This window comes from Mirounga angustirostris, unplaced genomic scaffold (genome assembly GCF_029215605.1).
Source record: "Mirounga angustirostris isolate CCGP_5_RB_7025 unplaced genomic scaffold, mMirAng1.0.hap1 SCAF_13, whole genome shotgun sequence".
NCBI lineage: Eukaryota > Metazoa > Chordata > Mammalia > Carnivora > Phocidae > Mirounga > Mirounga angustirostris.
The window spans coordinates 55,277,139-55,293,573 of NW_026991721.1; the positions used below are offsets into that span (position 1 = coordinate 55,277,139).

A 16,435-nucleotide genomic window follows, 5' to 3' on the forward strand; every position below is an offset into this window, starting at 1 on the left:
TCACAGGGTCATGAGTTCAAGCCCTACGTTGGGTGTAGACCTTACTTTATTTTTATTTATTTATTTTTTAATTTTATTATGTTAGTCACCATACAACACATCATTGGTTTTTGATGTGGTGATCCATGATCCATTGTTTTCGTATAACACCCAGTGCTCCATGCAGTACGTGCCCTCCTTAATACCCATCACCAGGATAACCAATCCCCCCTCCCCCACCTCTAAAACCCTGTTTGTTTCTCAGTTCATAGTCTCTCATGGTTCATCTCTCCCTCCAATCCCCCCCCATTTTTCCCTTCCTTCTCCCAATGTCCTCCATGCTATTCCTTACATTCCACAAATAAGTGAAACCATATAATTGACTTTCTCTGCTTGACTTATTTCACTTAGCATAATCTCCTCCAGTCCCATCCATGTTGATGTAAAAGTTGGGTATTCATCCTTTCTGATGGCTGAGTAATATTCCATTGTATATATGGACCACATCTTCTTTATCCATTCATCTGTTGAAGGGCATCTCGGCTGTTTCCACAGTTTGGCTATTGTGAACATTGCTGCTATGAACATTGGGGTGCATATGGCCCTTCTTTTCACTACATCTGTGTCTTTGGGGTAAATACCCAATAGTGCAATTGCTGGGTCATAGGGTAGCTCTATTTTTTTTTTTTTAAAGATTTTATTTATTTATTTGAGAGAGAGAATGAGATAGAGAGCATGAGAGGGGGGAGGGTCAGAGAGAGAGGCAGACTCCCTGCTGAGCAGGGAGCCCGACATGGGACTTGATCCCGGGACTCCAGGATCATGACCTGAGCCAAAGGCAGTCGCTTAACCAACTGAGCCACCCAGGCGCCCCAGGGTAGCTCTATTTTTAAATTTTTGAGGAACCTCCACACCGTTTTCCAAAGTGGCTGTACCAGCTTGCATTATCAACAACAGTGTAAGAGGGTTCCCCTTTCTCCACAACCTCTCCAACATTTGTTGTTTCTTTCCCTGTCCATTTTTGCCATTCTAACTGGTTTAAGATGGTATCTCAATGTGGTTTTGATTTGGATTTCCCTGATGGCTAATGATGATGAACATTTTTTCATGTGTCTATTAGCCATTTGTATGCCTTCTTAAGAGAAGTGTCTTTTCATATCTTCTGCCCACTTTTTGACTTGATTATTTGTTTTTTGGGTGTTGAGTTTGAGAAGTTCTTTATAGATCTTGGATACCAACCCTTTATCTGTAGTGTCATTTGCAAATATCTTCTCCCATTCTGTGGGTTGCCTCTTTGTTTTGTTGACTGTTTCCTTTGCTGTGCAGAAGCTTTTTATCTTGATGGAAGTCCCAAAAGTTCATTTTTGCTTTTGTTTCACTAGCTTTTGGAGATGTATCTTGAAAGAAGTTGCTGTGACCGATGTCAAAGAGATTACTGCCTATGTTCTCCTGTAGAATTTTGATGGATTCCTGTCTCACATTGAGGTCTTTCATCCACTTTGAGATTATCTTTGTGAATGGTGTTAGAGAATGGTCAAGTTTCATTCTTCTGCATGTGGCTGTCCAATTTTCCCAGCACCATTTATTGAAGAAACTGTCTTTTTCCATTGCATGTTTTTTCCTGCTTTGTCAAAGATTATTTGACCATAGAGTTGAGGGTCCATATCTGGGTTCTCTATTCTGTCCCATTGGTCTATATGTCTGTTTTTGTGCCAGTACCATGCTGTCTTGGTGATCACAGCTTTATAATATAGCTTGAAATTGGGCAACGTGATGCCCCCAGCTTTGTTTTTCTATTTCAACATTTCCTTGGCAATTCGGGGTCTTTTCTGATTCCATCTAAATTTTAGGATTGTTTGTTCCAGCACTTTGAAAAATGTCATTGGAATTTTGATCAGGATGGCATTGAAGGTATAGATTGCTCTGGGTAGGATAGACATTTTAACAATATTTATTCTTCCGATCCATGAGCATGGAATATTTTTCCATCTTTTTGTGTCTTCTTCAATTTCTTTCATGAGTATTTTGTAGTTCCTAGAGTATAGATCCTTTACCTCTTTGGTTAGGTTTATTCCGAGGTATCTTATGGTTTTTGGTGGTATTGTAAATGGAATCGTTTCTCTAATTTCTCTTTCTACAGTTGCATTGTTAGTGTATAAGAAAGCAACTGATTTCTGTGCATTGATTTTGTATCCTGCCACATTACTGAATTGCTGGATGAGTTCTAGTAATATGGGGGTGAAGTCTTTTGGGTTTTCCACGTAAAGTATCATGTCGTTTGTGAAAAGAGAGAGTTTGACTTCTTCTTTGCCAATTTGAATACCTTTTATTTCTTTTTGTTGTCTGATTGCTGTTGCTAGGACTTCTGGCACTATGTTGAACAATAGTGGCGAGAGTGGGCATCCTTGATGTGTTCCTGATCTTAAGGGAAAGGCTCTCAGCTTTTCCCCATTGAGGGTGATATTCGCTGTGGATTTTTCATAGATGGATTTTATGAACTTGAGGAATGTTCCCTCTATCCCTGTATTCTGAAAAGTTTTAATCAGGAAAGGATGTTGTATTTTGTCAAGTGCTTTTTCTGCATCAATTGAGAGGACCATATGGTTCTTCTCCCTCCTCTTATTAATGTGTTCTATCACATTGATTGATTTGCGAATGTTGAACCACCCTTGCATCCCGGGGATAAATCCCACTGGGTTGTGATGGATGATCCTTTTAATGTATTGTTGGATCCTGTTAGCTAGGATTTTATTGAGGATTTTGGAATCCATATTCATCAGGGATATCGGTCTGAAATTCTCCTTTTTGATGGGGTCTTTGCCTGGTTTGGGGATTAAGGTCATGCTGGCCTCATAGAATGAGTTTGGAAGTTTTCCTTCTGTTTCTATTTTTTGAAACAGCTTCAGTAGAATAGGTATTATTTCTTCTTTGAATGTTTGGTAGAATTCCCCAGGGAATCCATCAGGCCCTGGACTCTTGTTTTTTGGGAGGTTTTTGCTCACTGCTTCAATCTCGTTACTGGTTATTGGCCTATTCAGGTTGTCAATTTCTTCCTGTTTCAGTCTTGGCAGCTTATAGGTTTCCAGGAAGGCCTCCATTTCATCCAGATTGCTCAGTTTATTGGCATATAGTTGTTGATAATAATTTCTAATAATTGTTTCTATTTCCTTGGTGTTAGTCGTGATCTCTCCCCTTTCATTCATAATTTTATTAATTTGGGTCCTTTCTCTTCTTTTGGTAAGTCTGGCCAGTGGTTTATCGATCTTATTAATTCTTTCAAAGAACCAACTTCTAGTTTCATTGATCTGATCTACTGTGTTTCGGGTTTCTAATTCATTGATCTCTGCTCTAATTTTAATTATTTCTCTTCTAATGCGTGGCTTAGGCATCGTTTGTTGCTTTTTCTCTAGTCCTTTAAGGTGCAGAGTTAGTTGGTGAATGCGAGATTTTTCTGTTTTTTTGAGTGAGGCTTGGATGGCTACGTATTTCCCCCTTAGCACCGCCTTTGCAGTATCCCATAGGTTTTGGACCAATGTGTTTTCGTTCTCATTGATTTCCATGAATTGTTTAAGTTCTTCTTTGATTTCCTGGTTGACCCAAACATTCTTGAGCAGAGTGGTCTTTAGCTTCCAAGTGTTTGAATTTCTGCCAATTTTTTTCTTGTGATTGAGTTCCAGTTTTAGAGCATTGTGGTCTAAGAATATGCAGGGAATAATCTCAATCTTTTGGTATCAGTTGAGACCCGATTTGTGACCCAGTATATAGTCTATTCTGGAGAAAGTTCCATGTGCGCTCGAGAAGGAGTATTCTGTTGTTTTAGGGTGGAATGTTCTGTAAATATCTATGAGGTCCATCTGGTCCAATGTATCATTCAAAGCTCTTGTTTCCTTGTTGATTTTCTGCTTAGATGATCTGTCCATTGCTGCGAGTGGATTATTGAGGTCTCCTACAATTAACGTATTGTTATCAATATGACTCTTTATTTTGGTTAACAGTTGGCTTATGTAGATGGCTGCTCCCATGTTGGGGGCATAGATATTTACAATTGTTAGATCTTCTTGTTGGATAGACCCTTTAAGAATGATACAGTGTCTTCTGTGTCTCTTATTACAGACTTATTTTAAAATCTAATTTTTCTGATATAAGAATTGTTACCCCAGCTTTCTTTTGAGCTCCGCTGGCATGGAAGATGGATCTCCATCCCTCCACTTTCAGTCTGGATGTATCTTTAGGTTCAAAATGAGTCTCTTGTAGACAGCATATGGATGGGTCCTGTGTTTTTATCCAATCTGCAACGCTCTGCCGTTTTATGGGAGCATTTAGGCCATTCACGTTAAGAGTGATTATTGAAAGATATGAATTAATTGTCATCATGTTGCCTGTGAAGACGTTGTTTTTATAGATTGTCCCTGTAACTTTCTGTTGTATATCACTCTTGGGGTCTTTCTCCTTTTATAGAACCCCCCTTAATATTTCTTGCAGGGCCGGCTTAGTGGTCACATATTCTTTCAGTTTCTGCCAGTCTTGGAAGCTCTGCATCTCTCCATCCATTCTAAATGAAAGCCTTGCCAGATATTCTTGGCTGCATGTTCTTCTCATTTAGTACCCTGAATATGTCTTGGCAGGCCTTTTTGGCTTCCAGGTCTCTGTGGATAGGTCTGATGTTATTCTGATGTTCCTCCCTCTGTACATAAGGAATCTCTTCCCCCAACTGCCCTTAGGATGGTTTCCTTGGTTCTAAGATTTGCAAGTTTTACTATTACATGCCGGGGTGTTGGCCTGTTTTCCTTGATCTTAGGAGGGGTCCTCTTTGCCTCTAGGACTCGAATGTTTGTTTCATTCCCCAGATTAGGGAAGTTCTCAGCTACAATTTGCTCAAATACATCTTCTAGCCCTCTCTCTCTCTCCACTCCCTCCGGGATTCCAATTATTCTGACATTGGAACGCTTCATGGTGTCACTTATTTCTCTGATTCTATTTTCATGGATTCTGAGTTGTTTTTCCCTGGCCTCCTCTTTTCCCTTTTTATCTATTATATTGTCTTCCAGGTCGCTTATTCGCTCTTCTGCCTCAGTTACCCTAGCTGTTAGATTATCTAGATTGGATTGGATCTCACTGATAGCATTTTTAAGTTCTGCCAATTCACCTTTTATTTCTGCCCTTGGAGACTCTATGTTGCCATTAATTGATTTCTCCATTCTAGCCATTGTCTTCACAGTTGCTAGCCTGAATTCCATCTCCGACATCTTGGTTATAACTGCAGCCATTTGTAAATCTGCAGCATAAGTCATAATCTTGGAGTCTTTTCTATTTTGGGGGTTCCTCCTCCTAGTCATTCTGTTGATGGGTGTTTGAGGGAATGTAGAGTCCAAATTATTGACCAGAACCCAAGCAAAATGCACCTGTTTTCTTGGGACCTTAGGGTTGCTGGCCTCTTAGTTTTCCCAGTCTGTCTTCTGCGGGAGGGGCTTGCCACGCTGTTACTCAGGCAACCCTGTTTGGGCGGTGTTGCCCTGCCCCCCTGTGGCGGGGGATGGGCTCAGCGGGAATCAGTCTTTGGGGCTTTTGTTCTCTGGCGGCTTTCCCTGGTGGCTTTCCGAGTCTCTTCCGCGAGTCAGAGCAGAAGAGACCGTTTCCAACCCTCTGCCTCAGAGCAGAGAGACCGCAGCCTGTTCTTCAGTGAGCTCTCCAGGCCACACTGTCTCCGTTTCTGTCCGTGCTGCTATAAACTGCAGCGTCCTGGGTTGTGCGCCCCTCCGCAGTGCTCCCAGGCCTGCCTCCAGGTCGGGGCACATCTCTGCCCTTTGTGCTTCTAAAACCGCCAGTCCTGCGCGCGACCCCAGCGCTCTGGGTTTCGCCCCAGGGGCTGCCGTAAAGTCCTTTCCCCACCACTACCGGTCTACAAGTCTGTGCCCCGCCCGCAGCGCTAGCAGCGCTCGAGGCTGTAGCTCACTGACGGTGTAGGATCCACACGTCCAGGCACCCTCCCGCTGTCGTTTATCCTCCAATATCTGCCCGCGGAATCACGGCTCCCCGCTTCGTACCTCAAAACCAACCGCCTGCGATATTCTGTGTGTAGAGATCCAGATCTTCTTACATCTCAGACTGGTTTCGTGGGTGCTCAGAGTGGTCTGGTAGATATCAAGCTCAATTCCAGGGACCAGTTGAAATAGGGTCACCTACTCCTCCACTATCTTTCCCCCTGAATCTAGACCTTAGTTAAAAAAAAAAAAAGTATATAGAAGGAGGTGACCTCTTTGCCTAAATGTTAATTTTATACCTTGGGGAAGTTGGGATAAGGGAGTTTGTCTCATACTATACCCACACATGGAAGACTTGACAACTCTTGGTGAGTATCAGTTAAAGATGGATAAGCTCTGTCTGTGTGTTGTGGTACACCTCTACTGAGAAAAACAGCCCCAGAGACATCTGGGAACTGATCTGACACTTGTAGCTGGGCTTGGTGTTTTCATGCTGAGCATAAACAATCTCACAGAACACCAATATCAGACGAGGCTGCTTTGCAGCCATGATGAAGTGAGACAAAAATAAAGTTATCTGTAATCTTGTCTAGATACAAACCAAAACAAGGTCATTATGAAAATCACAAAAGTACCTAACATCCCCCCTATCCTAGCTAAAGTGAGTGACCGATGCTACTTTACCATTACAGCCTTAGCCTTAGTCTAGTCTTCCCTCCTCCCTAGGTAAGATTCATTAGAACAGCAATCCAGAGCAAAGCCCCACTTCCTTGAAGAACCTCCAAATCAGCCAATGAGTTTAGTGCTATATAAGTCCTTTCTAATACCTTTTTACTAAAGTTCCCCATGATTCCCCTTGGTGTATGTTCTTTCTCATCATAATGAACAGTAAAACCAACATGTTCAACTACTGTTGCTCCCTGGTAGTCTTTGGCTGAAGGTCATTGACAGGAAAATGGAGTGTCCTTGGAATGTCACTGTAGTAAACAGGTGAATGCTGTCTTCACCCACCCCATACACATACACTATGATATTTAGATTACTAAGAAAGCATATTGTGGCTCTGCCCAAAGCCTAGATAGGAATTATATGGTCAGTTAGTGTTCTTGGTGGCCTCATGGAATGGTGCAGATGTTTTCTAGGCAGTCCGGCTGACTTTTGATACTACCATCTCATTCCCATCCTTCTCCCCTTACAGGGCTCTGGCCGAGCAGGAACCCGCTCTACAGTTCAGTGCCACAGTCGGGGTCAATGCCTTTGTCACCACTCATCTCTCCTTCCTGCCCAAAGGAGAACAGCGCCGAACCCGCCCTGTAGCCTGTTCCTTCTGTCCTGAGTTCTCCCACCACGTTGAGTTTCCATGTAACTTGGTGACTCAGCACTGCAGTGGAGAGGCCTGTTTCCTGGCAGAACTGTTGGAATTTGCAGAGGTCACTTTTGCTATTTATCATGAAGATACCAAGTCAGGTGAGCACCAAATGACTAATCACATTCAGAATTAAAAGGGACTTTGTTTTGAATGGTATAGCTCTTCCTAGAAAATGCATGTTGGAATATTTAGCCCTTTGGTCAGTAAAGCACTAAATAATTTCTCATTTTTGTTTGAGTTGACAGGCAGTGATATAACCAGTATTCAGTCATTCAGAGATTATCTGCTTGGAGTAGTAAAGGTTCCAACAAAAGAGCTGCTGGTCAAGAGATCTGGTAAGGGTCCTGGATAATCACTTTCTAATTCTACCCCTTCTCATTTACTTTCCTATAAGAGATCATCTTGCATAGCTCCCTGTAAGGTATGCAGAAGAAAACATGACCCCTAACAAATGCTTTTGAATTCTCCCAGGTACCTTAAAAGTTCTCTGAAAAGTATTTTAAGTCCTCTCCTAATCATTTCAAAAGTCTTCTAACAAAGTAAAGTAGCTCAAAGCTTTGTAACTGTCGTCTTACTCCAGGAAAGATGATGATAATGGTGATACTACAAATAATAAATATGGTGATACCCATTACATTATATAACATTTTGTGAAATATTTCCTCAGATATTGTGTGAGCCTCATTATAACCCTGCTTGGTGGGGACACAGGATTCTACTATTTTTATTTTGAAGATGAGGAAACTTAGGCTCGCAAAGTTTAAGTGATTTACCAAAACCACCCAGCTAGTGAGTGGCAGTACTAGAAATCAAGTTCAGATTCACCTATTCTCTTTCACTGTACCCTCCTCTCTCACTGAAGAAGGAATAAAGATAGGAGGTAACAACCCAAAAGAAGACAGCCACCAAGGCAGTCTGGAAATAATGGTCCTGTCCTACTTACTGTTAGCTCAGGGACCTTGACTCTCCTGAGCCTCAGTTTTCTTATCTCACGAATGCAGACAGTTAATCCTGACAAGACTACAAAGTAGGAGCTGATGAAATCAGACTTATAAAGTACCTGACACAATGTAGGCCCTCAGTAAATGTCAGCTTTCCTTCTCTTGCCCATCATCTTCCCTAGGATTGTGTAATCTAATTTCCAGAATTCTGTCACACATCTCCCAAATTTAATTGTGAATTAAAATTTGAGCAGTACTCTCTAAAAGGTACTCTGTATACCTGCCAGAGAAGAGTCTGTACAACTTGGTATAGTGGGTTTGTCACTTAATGTCACTTACTTGAACAATGTGATAGCTATAATAATCTGGGCAGGTCTCTGAGCTTCCATTTTGTCATCTGTAAAATAGGGATTATTATCCCAGTTATCAGGAGAATTAAGTGAAGTAATATATCTGAAGCACTAAGAGTATATCTGACACACAATGGATACTCAGTAAAGAGTAGCTGTTATTATTTTGAAATCTAGTGCCTGGTCCTTGGTGTATGTTTACTAAGTGGCAGTTCCTTCAGTGGAAGACTTAGGACTAGACCCTAGATCTCCTGACCCATGCCTTTTCCACTGTATTTATAGCACTTTAATAACATTTCACTTTTTTTTCCTAAGTGATAATATATGTTTTAATGGGTTCAAGTGGAATGAATTAGGATGTAGGCAAGTTTTGTTTTATTTCCTCTCATTGTATTCCTCCTCTTCTCCACCGCTTGTGTACACAGTACTGAATTGTACATCCTTAGATTCAGGAGGGCCTTTAGAGGCCTAATTTCCTCATTTTGCTGATGAAAAAACTGAGGGTTGGAGAAGTGAATTGGTACATGGATCATATAAGGCAAGTTTTTTTTTTTTAGCATACAGTGTTATATTAGTTTCAGGTGTACAATATAGTGATTCAGCAATTCAGTACATCACCCCATGCTCATCACAAGTGCCCTCCTTAATCCCCATCACCTATTTCACCCATCCCCCCACTGGCCTTCCCTCTGGTAACCATCAGTTTGTTCTTTCTAATTAAGAATTTGTTTCTTGGGGTGCCTGGGTGGCTCAGTCGTTAAGCGTCTGCCTTCGGCTCAGGTCGTGATCCCAGTGTCCTGGGATTGAGCCCCACACCGCATTGGGTTCCCTGCTGCGCGGGAAGCCTGCTTCTCTCTCTCCCACTCCTCCTGCTTGTGTTCCCTCTCTCACTGTGTCTCTCTCTGTCAAATAAATAAATAAAATCTTCAAAAAAAAAAAGAAAAAAAGAATTTGTTTCTTGATTTGTCTTCTCCCTCTTTTTTTCCCCTTTGCTCATTTAGTTTTTTAAATTCCACATATGAGTGAAATCATACGGTATTTGTCTTTCTCTGACTTATTTCCTTTAGCAGTATACTTTCTAGTTCCATCCATGTCACTGCAAATGGGAAGATTTTATTCTTTTTATGGCTGAACAATATCCCATTGTGTATATATACCACATCTTTTAAGTTTTTATTTTAGTTCTATAGTTAACATACAGTATTATATCAGTTTCTGGTATACAATATAATAATTCAACAATTCTGTACATCACCCTCTGCTCATAATGACAAGTACACTCCTTAATCCCCACCACCTATTTAACCCATCCCTCCTACACCTCTCCCCTCTGGTAACCATCTCTTTGTTCTGTATAGTTAAGAGTCTGTTTCTTGGTTTCTTGATCTCTCTCTCTCTCTCTCTTTTTCCCCCTTTGCTCATTTGTTTTGTTTCTTAAATTCCACATAGGAGTGAAATCCTTTGGTATTTGCCTTTCTCTGATTTATTTCACTTAGCATGATACTCTCTAGCTCTATCCATGTCATTGCAAATGGCAAGATTTCATTCTTTTTTATGGCTGAATAATACTCCTCTGTGTGTGTGTATATGTGTGTGTCTCTCACATCTTCTTTATCCATTCATCTATCAGTGTACACGACATGGGCTGCTTCCATATCTTGGCTGTTGTAAATAGTGCTACTGTAAACATAGGGATGCAGGTATCCCTTCGAATTAGTGATTTTATATTCTTTGGGTAAGTAGCAAGTAATGCGATTCCTCAGTCGTAGGGTAGTTCTATTTTTAACTTTTTGAGGAACCTCCATACTGTTTTGCAGAGTGGCTGTACCAGCTTGCATTCCCACCAACAGTGTAAGAGGGTTCCCCTTTCTCTGCATCCTTGCCAATACCTGTTGTTTCTTATGTTGTTGATTTTAGCCATTCTGACAGGTGTGAGGTGATACTTCGTTATAGTTTTGATTTGCATTTCCCTAATGGTAAGTGATGATGAACGTCTTTTCAAGTCTTGGTTGGCCATCTGGATGTCTTCTTTGGAGAAATGTCTGTTTGTGTCTTCTGTCAATTTTTTAATTGGAGTATTTGTTTTTTGGGTATTGAGTTGTATAAGTTCTGTATATGTTTTGGATACTAACCCTTTATCAGATATACCATTTGCAAATGTCTTCTTCCATTTAGTAGGTTGCCTTATAGTTTTGCTGATTGTTTCTTTCACTGTTTTGAAGCTTTTTATTTTTTATTTTTTTAATGAATTTTCCAATAAGAGCTTTATGGGTTTTTTTTAAGATTTTATTTATTTATTTGACAGATCGAGAGAGAGCACAAGTAGGCAGAGAGGCAGGCAGAGGGAGAGGGAGAAGCAGGCTCTCCTCTGAGCAAGGAGCCCGATGTGGGACTCAATCCCAGGACCCCGGGATCATGACCTGAGCCGAAGGCAGCCCCTTAACCGACTGAGCCACCTAGGTGCCCCTTGAAGTTTTTTATTTTGATGTAGTCCCAATAGTTTATTTTTGCTTTTGTTTCCCTTGCTTCAGTGGACATATCTAGAAAAAAGTTGCTATGACTGATGTGAAAGAAGTTACTGCCTATATTCTCTCCTAGGATTTTTATGGTTTGAGGCCTCACATTTAGCTCTTTAATCCATTTTGAATTTATTGTTGTGCATGGTGTAAGAAAGTGTGGTCCAGTTTCATTCTTTTGCATGTTACTGTCCAGTTTTCCCAACACCATTTGTTGAATGGTGTCTTTTTCCCATTGGACATTCTTTCCTGCTTTGTCAAAAATTAATTGATGTTGCAATTGTGGGTTTAGGTCTGGGTTTTCTATTCTGTTCCATTGACCCATGTGTCTATTTTTGTGCCCGTACCATACTGTTTTGATTACTACAGCTTTGTAGTATAACTTGAGGTACAGAATTGTGATGCCTCCAACTTTTCTTTTTCAAGATTGCTTTGGCTATTCGGGGTCTTTTCTGGTTCCATACAAATTTTAAGATTGTTTATTATAGTTCTGTGAAAAATGCTATTGGTGTTTTAATAGGGATTGCTTTAAATGTGTAGACATTTTAACAATATTCTTTCAATCCATGAGCATGGAATGTCTCTCCATATCTTTGTGTTGTCTTTAATTGCTTTCATCAATATTTTATAGTTTTCAGAATATAGGTCTTTCACCTCTTTGGCTAGGTTTATTCCTAGGTATCTTGTTATTTTGGTGCAATTACAAATAGGATGGTTTTCTGCTGCTTCATTATTGGTGTATAGAAATTCAGCAGTGGCACCTGGGTGGTTCAGTTGGTTAAGCATCCAGTCTTGATCTCAGGGTCATGAGTTGAAGCCCTGTGTTGGGCTACTTTAAAGAAAAAGAAAGAAAGAAAGAAAAAAAAAATGCATTAGATTTCTGTACATTGATTTTGTATCCTGCAACTTTACTGAATTTATCAGTTCTACCAGTTTTTTGGTGGAATCTTTAGGGTTTTCTATATACAGTATCATGTCATCTGCAAATAGTGAAAATTTTACTTCTTCCTTACCAATTTAGATGCCTTTTATTTCTTTTGTTGTTTGCTTGCCAATTTAATTTTTTTCCAAGAAACCAGCTCCTAGTTTCATTGATCTGTTGTGTTATATTTCTAATTTCTGTATCATTTATTTCTGCTCTAATCTTTATTATTTCCTTTCTTCTACTAGTTTTAGGTTTTGCTTATTGTTCTTTTTCTAGATTAGGTGTAAGGATAAGTTGTTTGAGACTTTTCTTGCTTCTTGAGGAAGGCCTCTACTGCTATAAACTTCCCTCTTAGAACTGCTTTTGCTGCATCCCAAAGAGTTTGGACCATTGTGTTTTCATTTTCATTTATTTCCATCTACTTTTATGTCTTTTTTTATTTCCTGGTTGACCCATTCATTGTTCAGTAGCATGTTATTTAACCTCCATGTATTTGTGTTCTTCCCAGATTTTTTCTTGTGGTTGACTTCTAGTTTCATAGTGTTGTGGTCAGAAAAGATGCACGGTATAACTTTGATCTTCTTGAATTTGTTGAGGCTTGTTTTGTGGCCTACTGTGTAATCTGTTCTGGGGCGCCTGGGTGGTTCAGTTGGTTAAGCGACTGCCTTCGGCTCAGGTCATGATCCTGGAGTCCTGGGATCGAGTCCCGCATGGGGCTCCCTGCTCAGCGGGGAGTCTGCTTCTCCCTCTGACCCTTCCCCCTTCTCATGTGCTCTCTCTCTCTCTCAAATAAATAAATAAAATCTTTTAAAAAAATATCTGTTCTGGAGAATGTTCTATGTGTACTTGAAAAGAATGTGTATTCTGCTGTTTTAGGATGGAATGTTCTGAATATATCTGTTAAATCCGTCTGTTCCAGTGGGGTCATTCAAAGCCATTGTTTCCTTGTTGAGTTTCTGTTTAGATGATCTATCTCTTGATCTAAGTAGGGTGTTAAAGTCTGCTAATGTTATTGTATTGTTATTGATTGGTTCCTTTATGTTTGTTTTTAACTGTTTCATGTATTTGGGTGTTCCTATATTGGGTACATAAATATTTATAATTGTTATATCTTCTTGTTGGATCGTCCCCTTTATTAATATATAGTGTCCTTCTTTGTCTCTTTTTACAATTTGTTTTAAAGTCTGTTTTGTCCAATATCGTATTGCTACTCTGGCTTTCTTTTGATATCCATTTGCATGATGGGTTTTTCTCCATCCCCTCATTTTCAGTCTACAGGTGTCTTTAAGTTTAAAATGAGTCTCTTTTAGGCAGCATATAGATGGGTCTTGTTTTTTATCTATGTCTTTTGATTGGAGCGTTTAGTCTATTTACATTCAAAGTAATTATGATAGATAGTATTCATTGTCATTTTATTGTTTTGTGGTTCTTTCTGAAGATTTTCTCTCATTCTTCCATTCTTTCATGGCCTGCTAATTTTAATGATCTATTTGGATTTCTTCTCTTTAATCTTTGTGTGTTTATTATGGTTTTTGATATATGGTTGTCATTAGGTTTGCATATAACCTCCCCACTGTGTGCTCCAGATGCTCTTCAGATTGCTGTTTCTACACTGTATGTGTTCAGGCTGTTTGCCTCCTCTCCAAGAGCAGCCCCAGTGCCCTCCGGGATCTATCAGAGCCAAGCATGCTGACCTTTAAAACTCCAGGCTTTAAGTCCCACTTGTTGCAGAAACTCATGAAATTCAGTCCCTCTCACTTTCCAAGCCAATTGCTGTGGGGATTCGTTTTCCCCATGAGCTCCCCTGTGTGCTGGTCTGTCTCTTGCTTTTCTCTGTGGCCATGGCTCCCTCCCCACTGCAACGGCCACAATCCATTTCTCTCCCAAACTGTGTCTCCACACTCCCTTACCTTCTTTGATGAGGCCTCATCTCTACCTTTCGTTGTGGAGTTTGTTCTGCCAGTCTTCAGGTCAATTTCTGGGGTATTTAGGATGATTTGAGAGTTACCTAGTTATATTTGTGGGACAAGGTGGAGCCTAGGGTCCTCCTACTCGGCCACCATTTTCCAACTCTTCCATTTCACGTTTTTTATAGCACTTCTCTTTTCAGATGCTTCCAAAACCATTATCTCATTTGATGATTATAACAACTTTGTCTGGTGGGCAAGATTAGCACTAATTTTCCTATTTGTCAGGTAAGGAAACCAAGGCTGAGTGAAATTAATGACTTACCTAGACTGAACTGCTAGTTCGGGGCTGAGCCTAGGAGAGAACTCAGGTCTCCCAAGTCCTAGCCTTTGTTCTTCCCCCTGATCTCATTGTCTTTCAGTAATCAGATAAAACAAACTCCAGTGTTCTGTGGGTATATGTTTTCTGTTCTGTCTTGGGCCAGGGTGATGGTGGATCTGGAGTAGGAAGTAGGTAAATCGTTTTACTCTTAAAACAATAATTGAAAATCTTATTTTTTTTTTTCCATAAGGGATCACAGGATGGTATCCTATCATTTTGCCAGAGGATGGGACCCTGCCTCACGGTTTGGAGCTCATGCAGAAGATCGTGGGTGGCCTGGAACTTTCAGTTTCCTTCACGCATCCTGGAGATAGAGAGCGGGTGTTGGAAGCTGCTGAGCTATTGGGCTGGAGCTTTGAGAATAATCTGAAGAATCTTGTCAAGATGAATGAAGAGGAACCAGCCACTGTCACCATATCCACCCCAAGGCTCTGGTTGCCCATCCATTGTGTGCTTCTGGCCGGCCAGAACCACATTCATAAGAACACATACTGCTACCTCCGCTACAAACTGTATGATCATGAGGCCTTCTGGACCCCTCTTAAGAAGCCTAAGGAATCTACAAACCAAAAACAGGTCATGGTTACTTTCAAGGCATCCAAAAGAGCAGAAGTCACTAGGGGCCCGTCACTGCTTTGGTATTTCAGGGAGGAGAGATTAGAGATCCAAGTGTGGCGGGCTTATGGCAATGACAGTGTGGAGAGGCCCCACCAGATGGACAGTTGGATTGGCTCAGCCTATGTGGACCTGGCCAGACTTGGGGAGAGGTCAGCAAGGACATTAACTGTCAGTGGTAAGTGAGGAACCGGCCTTAGCTCTTGTGGTTTGAGCACCTGCGCTGTGACAAGCACTATGTGATAAACTCCCTCAGACATTATTTTATTTGATCCTCCTAGCAGTGCTGTGAGATAGGTATCAGACCTATTTTATAGTCATGTAAATGGAGGCTCAAAGAGGTTAGATTACTACCCAGGCTCAAGACAAGAGTACTGGGCTTTTATCTGAGAGCTGTGGAAAGCTATTCTAATGGGGTCTGAATAGAAGAGTAATAGTTTTGCATTTTAGAAGACTCCATCTAGTAACTATAATGCAGAATGAAGATGACCAGACCAGATTCTTTATAAACATGATATTTATTCATTGGGACACTCCTTGTAAGATTAGTTGTTATTTCCTCCACTATACAGCTAAAGGAATGGAGTCTCAACCCTGTGTAGCTCTGTTAGCCTTGTGCTCTGACCCTGTTGTTGAACAGGTGACCCAGGCTAAATAAGAACTGAGTATTTGGGTGATCATCCCAGATTCTCTGGTTCTCTCTGGACCCAGCAGGTATAATTCTGGTTCTGTTGAACACCTCATTAAATGCCATGTGTCCCTATTTTATCTGGCAAGCCTAGAGTCACTTCAGAGAGCCTGCAGAAAACGTCTTTGAAGTAAGCACAGCTCCCTTGAACTAAAGTTCAGAAAGATGGGCTTTTAACTTCACTCTGCTGAAGAAAGTAGGTTTGGAACACTGAATAAAGATTTAAGGATCAGAACTCAAGCACAAATAACCTCTTTTTATTGAGTAGTACCAAAGGAAGTATTTAACTTTTCAGATTGTCCATTTCTCTCCTGCTTCTCCACTTCCCATCAGTCTAAGCTTTTTATCTTCCTGTAAACAGACTTTGTACAAGGTACAGCATTTGATGTACTGATTGAATGAGTCAAGCAGTCCATCCAGTCATCCACCCAACCATCCTTCCAAGCAGCTGTTGAGTTTCTTAAGGATAAGGATTTAGCTATGTTGCTATTATTGCCCTTACTTTCTGCTTGCAGTAATGATGATAATTCACACATTGCATCAGAAGAAAAGAGGTTACCTAAAAAACAGAAGAAGACAGGGGAAGTTCCATCTTACTGCTTCCTGTGAGTCAGTTAACTCCATTTTCCTGAATTGAAATGAGTCTAATGAAGCAAACCTTGAGATTCTGAAAGAATTCTTAGTGCCTTCTGCTATATAATTAAATCTTATTTTAATATCCAGGAAGCCTGTAAGTTCAGATCCCTGGGTTTAAATCTGCCACTTATTGGAAAAGTCACCTT

At 40.6% G+C, this 16,435-nt stretch overlaps 1 protein-coding gene across 5 annotated transcripts in view; it reads left to right on the top strand.

Annotated features, from left to right (window-relative positions):
- C2CD3 (C2 domain containing 3 centriole elongation regulator) overlaps window positions 1–16,435 on the top strand; it is a 146,568-nt gene that overhangs the window by 71,521 nt on the left and 58,612 nt on the right. For all 5 annotated transcript variants that reach the window (XM_064576936.1, XM_064576934.1, XM_064576932.1 and 2 more), the window contains 3 exons: window positions 7,159–7,427; window positions 7,575–7,664; window positions 14,541–15,143. In XM_064576936.1, coding sequence (XP_064433006.1) covers window positions 7,159–7,427; window positions 7,575–7,664; window positions 14,541–15,143 — 962 coding nt within the window. The remainder of the gene's footprint in view (window positions 1–7,158; window positions 7,428–7,574; window positions 7,665–14,540; window positions 15,144–16,435) is intronic.